The sequence below is a fragment of the Vulpes lagopus genome, chromosome 5, assembly GCF_018345385.1.
Source record: "Vulpes lagopus strain Blue_001 chromosome 5, ASM1834538v1, whole genome shotgun sequence".
Classification (NCBI taxonomy): Eukaryota; Metazoa; Chordata; class Mammalia; order Carnivora; family Canidae; genus Vulpes; species Vulpes lagopus.
The window spans coordinates 40211751-40225392 of NC_054828.1; the positions used below are offsets into that span (position 1 = coordinate 40211751).

Genomic DNA, 13642 nt, shown 5'->3' on the forward strand with positions numbered 1-13642 from the left:
TTCTTTAAGATGGGTTTTGATATTTTACTTCTCTTGTGTTCAAATAAACAGGATGGAAAAATTATACTGGAAAAATAATATGGAGCACTTATATATTTATATACCATCTTGATACACCAAAAAGTGAACCATTTTTCGCTTACATACTTAAGTGCTACTATAGGTAAGCTTTTAAGAAACCAAAAAGTACAAGCTCTAATGACAAGTCTAGGTATCCCTATACAAATAAGAAAAATTCCTATAGTCTATAAATAGTAAGAGACACAGCAGAAAAGATATCTCAGAGAAGGAAAAGATTTACAATGGAAAAGGTAGGAGGTCAATAAATATACCAGCAGATGCACTAAAACTGTCAGTCTAATATAAGGCTAGCCATCTTTAAAAACCATTATCTAAAATAAAATGCCTAAGAAATGACAACCAAGCAATTTTTTCCAATAGAAATTTATAAAGGAAGTCAATGGCAAGAGATTTACCTTATAGAACTTTTAGATGCCAAATTTTCTGAAACACAACATTAATCTGAGTGATTGAGGTGTGTGTCTATGTGCGTACATATATAAAAATCACTGAATAATTAAAAATAGGTATTCAACAATGGCTAATAGATAAAAAGATGTAAAATAGTTCGCTAATAATTTAAAAACATGCAAATTAAAATATTTTCTTATTGCTTTAACAAAAATTAAAAGGCTGGTGACACCAAATGTTTATCTAAAAAAACAGGTAATCTATTATTAGAATTGAAAACTGATATGATTTTCAAAGGCTAACATAATGCCAGTTAAAATTACACACGTACACACATCTATATACGTATATACTCTTTGGCCTATCAAATCCACTGTAGGAACTTACTACTCTATGAACATATTACACATGGATTTACATTGCAGCAAAATCTGAAAATAACCTAAATGCCCATCAATTGGGATTTATTTAAATAAATTATGGTAACATCTACACTATGGAATAATATGGGGTCACTAAACAAAATGGAATGATCCATAACCACCTAAAATACAGAGTTCTCTAAGATAACATAATTGAAACAAGCAAATAAGAGTATTATACAGCATGATTCCACAGATGTAAATTCATAAAGAAATATACTCCTAGACATACAGATGATTAACAGACACATGAAAAAATGCTCAACATTACTCATTATTTCCCTGATGATGGTATCTCACACCTGTCAGAATGGCTAAGATTAACAACACAGAAAACAACAGGTGTTGGTGAGGATGTGGAGAAAGGGGAACCATTGTACACTGCTGGTGGGGATGCAAACTGGTGCAGCCACTCTGGAAAACGGTATAGAGGTTCCTCAAAAAGTTAAAGATAGAAGTACCCTACAATCCACCAATTGCAATAGTAGGTATTTACCTAAAGGATACAAAAATACAGATTCGAAGGGATACATGCATCCCAATATTTACAGTAGCATTAACCACAATAGCCAAATTATGGAATGAGCTATCAAATGATGAAAAAAGAAGTTGTGGTATGTAAGTATACAATGGAGTATTATTCAGCCATAAAAAATGAATGAAATCTTGACATTTGCAACAACATGAATGGAGCAAGACAGTATCATGCTAAGCGAAATAAGTCAGAGAAAGACAAATACCATATGATTTTACTCATATGTGGAATTTAAGAAACATAACAGATGAATACAGGGGGTAAAAAAAGAAGCAAACCAGAAAGCCCACTGTTATAGAGAGCAATTGAGGGTTACTGGAGGGGTGGTGGGTGAAGGGATGGGTCAAATGGGTGATAGGTATTGAGGGCACTTGTGATGAGCACTGGGTGTGTTGCATGTAAGTGATGAATCACTAAATCCTACAACTCAAGCTAATATTACACTATATGTTAACTAACTGAGATTTAAATCTTGGAAGAAAAGAGAAAAGAAATATACTAATTTGTTTTTTTAATATAAGTAGGCCCCAAGCCCAGCACAGAGCCAACATGGTGTCTGAATTCACGACCCTGAGATCAAGACCTGAGCTGAGTTCAAGAGTCAGATGCTTAACTAAGTCACCCAGGCACCCCTAAAGAAATATGATTATAGTGATTACTTCTGGATGAGAAAGTAGGAATATAGTGCAGGAGATTAATTTTTGGCATTATGGCTTACAGTTCTCAATTCATGTTACATTAAAACATAATAACAACCACCACAACTATTTTACTTGTTAGCATATAAATTCCTTAACCTAATTCATCTTTAAAGGGTGATTTCCTTAAGCTAATTCATCTTTAAAGGATCTTTAAACAATCTTTATTTTTTTTTTTTTTTAATTTTTATTTATTTATGATAGTCAAAGAGAGAGAGAGAGAGAGGCAGAGACACAGGCAGAGGGAGAAGCAGGCTCCATGCACCGGGAGCCCGATGTGGGATTCGATCCCGGGTCTCCAGGATCGCGCCCTGGGCCAAAGGCAGGCGCCAAACCGCTGCGCCACCCAGGGATCCCTTTAAAGGATCTTTAAAAGATAAATGTTTGATGAGTTAGTTTGATTACTGTTTGTTGGCAAATATTTCTCAGCAAATATTCAGCAAATTCATTTACTGTGTCTTCTATCTACCAGGCTTAATTCTACATACTGAAGGCACAGTGGTAAGAAAAAAAAAAAAAAAAAGACAAGCTTTTCTACTGTCAAATAGCTTTTTTCTAGTAGAAAACCAGCAAATAAAATAATGTAATTTCATTAGTGAGAACTGCTATGAAGAACTGCTTTTGCTTCTCAAAAGAAGGCAGGGGTGTGACAGTGAACGGTTTAGATTGAGAATAGCTCCTTTACTGGGGGAAGGGTCAGGAAAGACCTCTTGCAGGAGATAATGTGAAATGAGGCCTGAATGCTGAGGGAAGCCAGCCATGTGTTCCAGGTACAGGATGCAAACATAAATGCCTGGAAATAGGAACAAACAAAAAAGGCCAATATGACTACAGTTAATTTAGTTATTATATGCCAGGCATTATTTGGGTTTTCTAGGTATAACAGATAGTAATAATATCTAGAGATTAATAAACAGAAGGGATAGAAGAGTGGTATGGCATAGGCCAACAATATTGGGCAAAGTCAGGAATGATCTTACAGAACACTGAAAAATTTGGATTTTATTCTAATTGGAAGGGGAAGACATTGAAGATTTTAAGTAAAAAAGTGACATGACTAGGATTATGTTTTAAAAATTAACTGACTACTGTAATAAGAATGGGTTAGATTGGGCCAGGAGTAGAAGCTTCCTAACCAGCCAGGACGCTAGTCTAATAATCCAGAGGAGAAATAATGGTACCCCAGACTAGAGCAGTAGCAGTAACGATGGGACAGAAGTAGGTGGGCTTGGGTTACATTTTCATAACAGAATTGACTTATATGAGGGTAACAGAGAAAAGTATATTAAGTTATTAGTTTTTCACTCTTATTATTTTTTTCACTCTTATTATAAATCAGTCAAGAAAGTATAAAATAAGATTAGATAAACTTTTTTAGTTATATATATAATGATACTTTACTTCAAAAAAAAAACCCTTATTCCTACTAAAAATTTAAAAATACTTACATTTCTTTCTACTTCAATTAATCTGTCTTTAACTTTCAGAAGCTCTCTAGTTGTTTCTTGACTTTCTCGCTCCCATTTATTATCTTCACCCGAAGTTGGAGGAGAGCTCTGTACCATCCTTTCTTCATCTTGTCTCTGTTTGAGAGCTTCGTAATTCTTCTTCACCTAAAATTTTATTTAAAATATTTTAAGTGGGAGAAAAACATTCACCAAGATATCACCTCTCACAATTCAACTCTACAATGGTCTGGTGAATGTGAGAGGCACTTTATTTAGAAATGTGATAAATAATACATATCATTACTATCATGATCACAATTTATGCTTTGTAAACTGCAAATCCTTCGCTCCTAGAAAATATTAAATATACTCTGCTTATGTGCCATATTACTCTAGTAATATATTCTGTAATTTCAGATCCTGTTGTTTATGATGAAATATAACTTAAGAATCAATTAAGTGGACATAGACATGTTGCTAAATATTAACCATTATTTTTTGACCTATCAATAGCTGGATTTAGAGAATTCAGAGATCTCCATGTAAAGGACAAATGAAGATTTGACATATGGAATGATTCCTTCTAAAAAGATACCGGAAGTTGAAGAAGTATCTATGTATGTCTGCCCTTTTAAGAAGGACATGTTGCCCAGAATGAGCTATAGTAACAGATAAATTGATGACTTCTTTAGTCAGATCCTAATCCACATATAATTACTGTAACTTATTTTATAAAAAGTGAGCAATCCAAGGATTTACCTTATACAAGGTTTTCTGGTGTGATTACAACCAAATCCTACTTTATGAGAGTCAACTCAAAACTAACAACTTGGTCATCTTACATTATCAAAATTACTGATTAACTTAATACACTCTTCAAATTAAGCTATTATTATACTTGAATCATTAGTTTACCCTAGGATATATTTATCATAAATCTCCAAATTAAAACTCAAACTTTATATTAAGGCAAAATGTCTAAGATAATTCAACATCTAAAGCAAATGTTAAGAAAGCCTATGACTCAACAATAAATTCTGCTAGTACCGAATTAGAAAATGACATGAGACTCAAGAAAAAAGAAGCCCAAACCGATTTAAAGCCTGGCTGAGTGATCTAATAGGTGTTCTGGGATCCTAATTTTCCAGTTTTTTTGTTTTGTTTTGTTTTTTTTTGTTTTACTTTTAATATCCTAATAAGAGATGATGAGTGACATAATTTCTAGTCTCCTACCTTACATTAATTTCTCATGGGATCTTTTCTCTAGGCTTACAAAACCTATAGACATATGTCATTATTAAGAAGGGGAGCTCAGAATAAAACTCAAAGCTTATTTTTAGCTCTTTGTTCTTACAACTAAGTTTCAAAAATGGTTCCATTACTTATGTATCCTTAATCAGAATCTCTAATTTATGTTCACATAAAAAATGACATATTTTCCATGGAGGTTTCTTAGAGACAGCATATATGTGGGTCTTGCCTTTTAATCTAATTCAGTAATCTCAGCCTCTCAACTGAGATGTTTAGACCTTTTATATATTTTTTAATGATTTTATTTATTTATTAATGAGAGACGGGGCGGGGGGGGGGGAGGGAGGGAGGGAGGGAGGGAGAGAGAGAGAGAGAGAGAGAGAGAGAGAGGCACCAAGACACAGGCAGAGGGAGAAGTCAGGCTCCATGCAGGGAGCCCAATGCAGGACTCGATCCCGGGACCCCAGGATCATGCCCTGGGCCGAAGGCAGGAGCTAAACCGCTGAGCCACCCATGGATCCCTTAGACTTTTTATATTTAATGTGATTATTGATCTGGTTTGTTTTAAAACCGTCACTTTGCTATATGTCCAATCTGTACTTTGTTCCTTGTTACTTTCCTTTTTTTTTCCGTATTTTTTATAATTCTACTTTATATCCTTTGCTGGCATATTAGCTATACCTTTTTTGTCACATTATTAAAGCAATTACTTCAGGCCTTCAATTCATAATTAACTTTCATAGTCTTCAAGTGATATACTTCTTCACATACAGTATTAAAAGTTAGCACAGTCTAATTTTAGCCTTATGGCAGCCTAATTTCTTGTTTATGGCAGGTAGCTAGTCCAATAGCCACACCAAAATGGCTGGAAGTGGGAAACTGATGAAATTTTAAATCTCTGCCCCCCTAGACTTGAAATGCATATATACCAACCATACGCAAAATGGCTGAAAAGCTTCATGAAGGTGACTTTCTTTGCAACCTAGATACTGCAGATTAATTAAATCTAGCACCAAATTTTACTTTATTTTTTGATAATCCTTTATGTTAACTAAGCAAAATTCTGGAATTCCTTCTGTAATAATATGTTTCATCGTACAAATACCAAAAATGTGATGTGGGCAAATGGGGAACAAAACATTTTTCTTTATTCTGCACAAGAAATTCATCTTTGGTAACTGCGTCCTTAGAAACCTGAAAAAAATGGAATGTTCTGTGTTACCAGGCAAGATTGAGAAAAATAACCTGACTGGTAAATTATATTTGGACTGCAAGAACTATGAATACTTAGTAGAAAGCCATATATTTAAACTTCTGTAAGTGTGGCAACTCTTAAAACTGGTGTATCCATTGTGGAGATCTTATATTTATGCCTTCAGAGTTTTTGCAAGAGATAATGACTACTATGAAGTATTAAGGCTCAAAGACAAGGCAGCTCCTGCACACTCAATGTGTATTTCATTTTCTTGCGCTTGAACTGTCATCTGGTGGGAATATGACTTTCAGACAACTATAAGATCCCCATGACAGTGCCCTGCTAGTACTTGTATTTCCAACAGTGTTCTGAATCAAATAGTTCTAAATGTGGCCCACAGTAATTTGTCAATCTGAATGTTCAGTTGATTGTAAAACCACTCCTGGTGGTACTACAGAGATGATAAAATGGAAAAAACACCAGAATATGTTTCTACCTATCTAACCTTAGGGAACAGGCAAGCACCTTTGATTTCAATTTATTTATGTAAGGGAAAACAGACAGTTAGTCCTGCCTTGCTTATTTCATAGAATAATTTCAAATATCACAAGAAAGAGAATCTAGGAGAAAATCTCAAATTTATGAGATCAAGTTCTTTCATATACCACACATACTATTTACCTCTACTTGGCATCCTCATACACACATCTTTGCCTATTAAACTTTTAGCTGGATTTTTAACAGGAAAAGTGAAGTATCAGAGTGAAGTGTCAATATCACATTGGGAGCTTTTCTAAATAGAATAAGATTGCCTCTTCCCCATCCCACTCCCACAATACTGGTATGTCTCTAACTACATGGGGGACATATGCAAATGAAATAGAATTGAATAAATTACAGTGCATAAACATGTCATAAATTAATGACCAAGATCTATTACTCTCAGATTTAAGAAAATGGATGAAATAGAATATTAATCATGTTGCTTTTATGTTTTCTTACTTTACACTTTTCTGTCCAAATATTTGACAATTAAAAATCTTCCCCCTTTTTTTTCTTTTAAAGATTTTATTTATTTATTCATGAGAGACACAGAGAGAGACAGGCAGAGATACAGGCAGAGGGAGAAGCAGACTCCATGCAAGGAGCCCAATGTGGTACTCAATCCCAGGTCTCCAGGATCATCACATCCTGGGCTGAAGGTGGCGCTAAACCACTGAGCCACCCAGGCTGCCCTTAAAATTCTTTCTAAGGAAGTCACTTACTGTTTTAAGTTCTTGACGCAACTGCTGGTTATAATTTGTGGATTCTTCTAATCGAGCTTCTAAAGCAGCAATTTTTTCTTCTTTTATTTCAAGGGACTTCTTTAGAGTGGATTCTAATTTTGATTCCAAAAGTTTGTACCTACTATCCAAGTACAAAAATAACACAGTTCATCACTGGAGGTCTGAAAATTATTTTAAAGATCATTATGACCACAGACACCGATGCCATAAGGAGATCTTATGAAAGAGTCTTTTTTTTAAAGAGGCAAATTAAATGATCCTATCACCCCTCTCCCCTCTTTAAACTATTCCTGGTCATAAAAAACAAAAATCACTGGTGAACAGAGCTCTACATTATAGCCTAGGCTGTCAAAGCGAAAAAATTAAACCAGGCATCTGGAAGATATAAGTCCTCAAATATTCTTTTTAATTTTATAAGGATAGAATCTATAAGAAAAGGAAGTAGATAGGCTATATTATTATTTATGATATTAATGTGTTAAAATATTTATGCAAGGACATAAATATAGTTAAGCTTAAAACTCAGTGAAGATTTTATCTTCAAGGCACAGAGTGGTTGAAGAATATTTTAAAAAGGAAATTATATACTAAAGACACAGGATACTGGTAACAAGAGTAGAAAGGGGCAGATGTGAATGCCAATATTTTAGTTATCTTTTTGAATGGTGGGTTCATAAATAATATTATTTGTAATTAAACATTTTTTACAAAAAGGAGAGTGCATGAATACAGTTTGAGAGTCAATCACAAACTAGGGATTATGATTAATTCTTATACGTGAGAACCTTAATGACTAAACCAAATAAAAGCTTAAAGTACATTTCTGAGAAATGTTATCGCATTCTGCCTTTTACTGTAATTAATTTGTATATACATATATTTTCTGCTCAATCAGTATTTAAGTTCATTGAGAATAGAAAACAAATCTCACTCATTTTGGTATTGTGGCTTGAGTCAATAGATATTTTTAAAGCATTTAAGTGAATCTAACTTTGGATATGTTGAATGTGACGCCTGAGTTGGTTCTAGACTAGATAGAAATGTCTACTAAGTAGAGAATAATGTGGCTATCAGGTAAGATGATGGATGGCAATGCACAGCATTCAGAATAAATGATTAAGAAGCCTAAGAATATAATCCTAAGGAAACTATATTAAAAGAGAAGACACAGGAAAAGAGCTGTTAAAAGAGAAAGACAAGAGTGACTGCTTAGCACTCTGTCTCTAACTCTACCACCAAATTTACTTCATTGCATTTTATCTACTCATTTATGCAAAACCACAATTTAGACTATCTATTCCTTGAGGGCAAGAATAACTTAATTGTATCTTAAAAGGGTCAGAGAAAATGACATCAATGAGAAAGATGAAAAGGTCAAACTAATGATTAGGGACACCATCTGAAATTGGAGGTAAAGACAGATGGAGATATACTTAAATTCCAAGATGGAGGAAATGGAATTTATTTCTGTGAGCTTTTCTTTGTGACACTAAGGCTAACTTAATGGTTGAGAAAAAAGCTGCTTTAGTGGCCTAAGACAGTTCTTTTCCTGATCTACCAAATTTGATCATGGTCTCAATTCCATTTCTTAAAAATTTTTTAGTTCATATATACCCTAAGTTCCATTTCAAATGCTTTCATTATGCACATAAATGTGTAGATTAATGAATGCATCACATCTTGCCTAGATTATTTCAATAGCTTCCTAACTGGTCTCTGTGCCTCCAATCTGCCCTTTTTCTTTTCTTTTTTTTAAGATTTATTTATTTGAAGGGGGGAAGGAGGGGTAGAGGAAGAGAGGATCTCAAGCAGTCAAGCAGACTCGCCACTGAGCTTGGAACCAGACCCAGGGCTCAGATCATGACTTGAGCCAAAATCAAGAGTCAGATGGTTACCTGGCTGAGCTACCCAGGCACCCTGCCCTTTTTCTGATCCAGCTTTCATGTTATTCTAGGAATTACTCAGCACATCTTTGTGCTTTATTTCCACAGAATGTCCTTCACTATTTCCACCTTGCAAATTTCAGTCATTCCTTAAGGTTCAACTGAATGAAGCATTATCATTCCTTTGATGCTTGATGATCAGCAGATGATAAGAGCTCAATTAACAATGACAAGTTGTTTAAATTAAGGCTTGGGAAGAGGAATCATACAATATGAAGGACCCATCTACAGCTGTGTTCTAAAAGGGTCAGTTAGGGTAGCTAATGGTATACTAGTCTTCCCTCCTTCTACTAAAGGTCTTACATAGGACAGGTAATAAATCTGTGTGAATAAAGAAATGATGTATATTTAGTGACTATATTAAGATGTAGTCAACTAAATTGGCCCTTAACTATCTATTTAACTAAAAAAAAAGTTTCCCATGAAATAGCTGTATGATTAACCCAATTATGGGTACCTGAATTCATTTCCAGAATGAATGCCTCAAGTTACTTCTATTTATTATTAGAGAACTAATCTTTGAGTATCAATCTATTCTTAACTTTGAATATTTTTAAAATAACATAAACACAGCCCATATAATCAGCATTAATTTTCCTATATATATTTAATATAGAACATAAATAATAGAACATTAATAGTGGGTAGATAACAAGATATAAATTATATTACAAAAATTCTAATGAATTAATGTCTAGTTTACACAAAACAATATTTTTAACAATACATACTTCCAGTCTAGCTGGAATCACATGGCTGACTGGATGCTAAACAGTCGACTACTTGAAAATCTGTCTGATAGACTATAAATTACCATGAGAAAATAAAAATTTTTAAGTTTGTATTGAACATTCTCAACATTAAAGGGTATATAATTTTTTCTTCTGTTTGTCAAGCCTTATTTTCCAATTATTTTTATACCTTAACTATCTCAGTATATTTTCCTTTATATATTTCCTCAGTGTATTTCTCCACCTCTCTTTAAGTCCACTTTTAGCACACAAAATAAATGAAAGAACTGAGGCATTTAATCACATGATTCAAATAAAAACTATATTTTGAGAGAGAGGGGTTTGTTTGTTGATAGTGTCTCATTCTATTTTCATTCGTAATTATAGCCTCTGGTCTTCTGCTACCTGGGTGGCATCCTGTTTTCCCATTGTGTAACTATTTATGGTAACATTTTAGCATTTTTCTCTTATATCAATATTAGGTTTTATTAATCAGAATTTTTACTTTTTTTTCTTATAGAACTTCTATAAGAAGAAAGGAACCAGAAACAGGGTGAAATACATATTCTGTAGGTAGTACAGGAAACAATGTTTGAGCAAAAAAATAACAATAATTTCAACTGTTGCCAAAGAAACTTAATACTCACCTGTCATCAGTACTTTGCTCATCATGTAAGAGTCGCTCTTTATTTAACCCTATCTTCTCCAGCTCATGAGTTAATTTTTCAAGATCATTATTCATTTGTTGAGTTTTCAGTTTCTCACTCACCAAATCCTTATTTTAAAAGGAATGCAAAACTCATGTAAATGTCATGATCATGAACATCTAAGAAATTCAGCCAAGACTATAACTACCACTATCCAGGAATACAAATAATTCAAACCAGGAAGAACAAAAACGTTGTTGAATTTTTCCTTCATCAACAAGAAGTAGTTAAGCAACAAAACAACCCTAGTTCAAACAAAATGGTTTTCCTTTTTTTTTTTGTCTAGTATTTATTGTAACTTTCTGTGTTAAAAACTAAAAGGAAAAACTCTTGTGAACACTTTGTTTGAAAACTGAGAAAAACAATATATATCCATTAACTTTTTAATAATGAACTAGGTCTTTTAGTGCATATTTTTTCCTATGAAAATATGATGAATGCAACATCCTTCTTCCACCACAAGCATCCCTCTGCCAATGGAAGAGACCTATACTGATCTGAAAAAACGGGACATCCCTAGAAGTTCAGACACAGGGAACCTGCCGTTCATGTCTGTAGGACTGTACAACAGAGAAAAAAACCGAAAAGCTAGTAATTAGGTCTCCCTCAATACCTCTTTAGCAGAAATCCAAACTTCCCAATATGACTTTCTGCCAGAATGCTAAGAAACTTTTTAACTGAACTTGAAAAGTTACCATATATTGTATAGCTTAGGGATAGCAAAAAAGAGCCAAGCATGCTATCTTCCGATCTACACCATGTTTCATAGGACCTACTGCCAACTACTCCTGAAAGTTTCGCAACTCTTCTCAACACACAGATCCAAACAACTACCAATTGTTCAGTGTTGACTCTTAAGAGCAACCTGATTTGCATTCTCAGGCTTAGAGGTCCAAATTCATTTTGGAGTCTGAAACATCTGGATTTGAATCCAGAAATCAAATTTTATCATTTATTAGCTATGTGATCCTGAGTAAGTTACTTAATGTTTCTAATGCTTTCTAATCTAATGGAGATAGTATCTATAGATGATTAGTTGTAAAAATTATAGAAATATACATAAATAGAATTTATGAAGCCCTTAGCCCAGTACTTGGCACACAGGTAGCATTCAATAGGTAGTAACTGTCATGCTTCCTATTATACTTTAACATTTAGTAACAGTCTTACTCAAATATTTTAGTATTATTTTGAAACAAAATATAAAATTGCAATGTAATAAGTGATATACCACATGGAAATCTTATTACTACAATATCTTAAAAAATAAAATTTACATGTACTTTTTGGTCTAACAAAAGTAGGAAACTAGAAACTGCTTCTAGTTCTAATTCCAAATTTTGACTTTGAACCATAAACAAATGATGCAAATTTCTGATGTGTTCCAATAAAACCTAACAAAGCCTTAAGTTAAAAATATAAAAAATATTTGCCTTAAATTTAGGTAAATGTATTTACCTCTCGTAATGTAACCAAAGTTTTTATATCAATAGTTGCTCTTTTCACAAGCTCCTTATTTTCTTTCTCTAATTCTTTCAGACGAACGCAGGATTCTTTATAAATACTTATCTCTTTGAAAAGAGTTTTGTTTTCTTTTTCTAAATTTCCAATTTTCACATTATTTTCTTCTAAAGTGGTATCTTTTATTTCTGCTTGTTGTCGGAGTCTTTTATTTTCCTTCTCCAGTTGTTTCTTATCCTTTTCCAGTTGAGAAGTCTCTTGCTCTAATGACTTATTTTCTTTTTCTAGCTGTTCTAGTCTTTTGCTAGATATCTTTAACTCTTCTAGGTTTTTCTGCAATGTTTGATTTTCCACCTCTAAATCTTGTAGTTCACTCTCTAACTGTTGAATCTTTTTATTGCTGTTTTCTAAAGCTTTCTGTAGCCTTTGATTTTCTGTATCTAAACCCTGGTAACTAACTTCTAAGCGTTCTGTCTTCTTGAAAGATGCTTTCATGAGTTCCAAACCCTTCTTAAGTTGCTCTTTTTCACTTTCCAGTTCTTTATTTTCTAGTTGTAGCTGAGCCATTTTCATACTTGCACACTTCAAAGATTCCACATTCCTTCGCAGTTCTAAGTTTTCCTCATCTAGTTGGGAATTCTCTTTTTCTAGGGATTCTAGCTGAAAAGTAAGGTTTTTAAAACCATCCAATGTTTTTTTTAATTTCCTATTTTCTCTTTCTAATTCTGAATTCTCTTGTTCTAAGGCCTCAATTTTTTCACATGTAATTTTTAAATTAGTTATCTTTTTCTGTAACAATTCATTTTCTTTCTCAAGATGATGTAACTCATTTTCAAGTTCTTCTGCTCGTTCTCCTTTTTCTTTATAATGTTCCAATTCTTTTCTAATTTGTCTTTTTTCAAACTCAATCTTGCTTAACTTGCTGCTTGTTTCTTTAATAGATTCATGGAGAATTTTATTTTCTTTTTCAATATCTTTCACCCTTGCTTCAGCACTTATTTGGGAGCGCTGTCTTAAGGAAGACACGGTTTGATTGAGATGTTCATTTTCCTGTTCCAATATTTTAATCTAATCACAAAACAAAGGAGAAAATTAGAACCTTAATTGAGCATAAACTAAATATTTTAAATTACAGGGATTTTCCTTTCTAAAAACTAATAGGGAAATAAAATAAATTAATTCTGATAAATATATAATGAAAGACCACTATGTACATGTACTGCTAGGTGACTAAAGTTCTATCTTTAGGAAATTCATAATGTAAAGAAATGGTAAGGGGAGATGTAATCAGTGATCTTCAGATTACATATAGTTACATGCTTCAAATTCAAATAAGAATACAGGTGAAATGTACATACATATCTCTTTATGAATATAAGCTTTAATTTCTTTAAATAAATTTTGCAATGCATATACACAGTGGGTTCTCAATAAATATCACTCTATTTTATATATATACATATATATATATATACATACATATATACACATATA

At 33.1% G+C, this 13642-nt stretch overlaps 1 protein-coding gene across 3 annotated transcripts in view; it reads right to left on the bottom strand.

Moving 5' to 3' along the window:
- CCDC88A (coiled-coil domain containing 88A) overlaps positions 1-13642 on the bottom strand; it is a 133356-nt gene that overhangs the window by 30736 nt on the left and 88978 nt on the right. For all 3 annotated transcript variants that reach the window (XM_041755671.1, XM_041755670.1, XM_041755669.1), the window contains exons 15-18: positions 12146-13216; positions 10628-10755; positions 7286-7427; positions 3575-3739 (exon numbers count right to left, since the gene is read on the bottom strand). In XM_041755671.1, the coding sequence (XP_041611605.1) occupies positions 3575-3739; positions 7286-7427; positions 10628-10755; positions 12146-13216 (1506 nt within the window). The remainder of the gene's footprint in view (positions 1-3574; positions 3740-7285; positions 7428-10627; positions 10756-12145; positions 13217-13642) is intronic.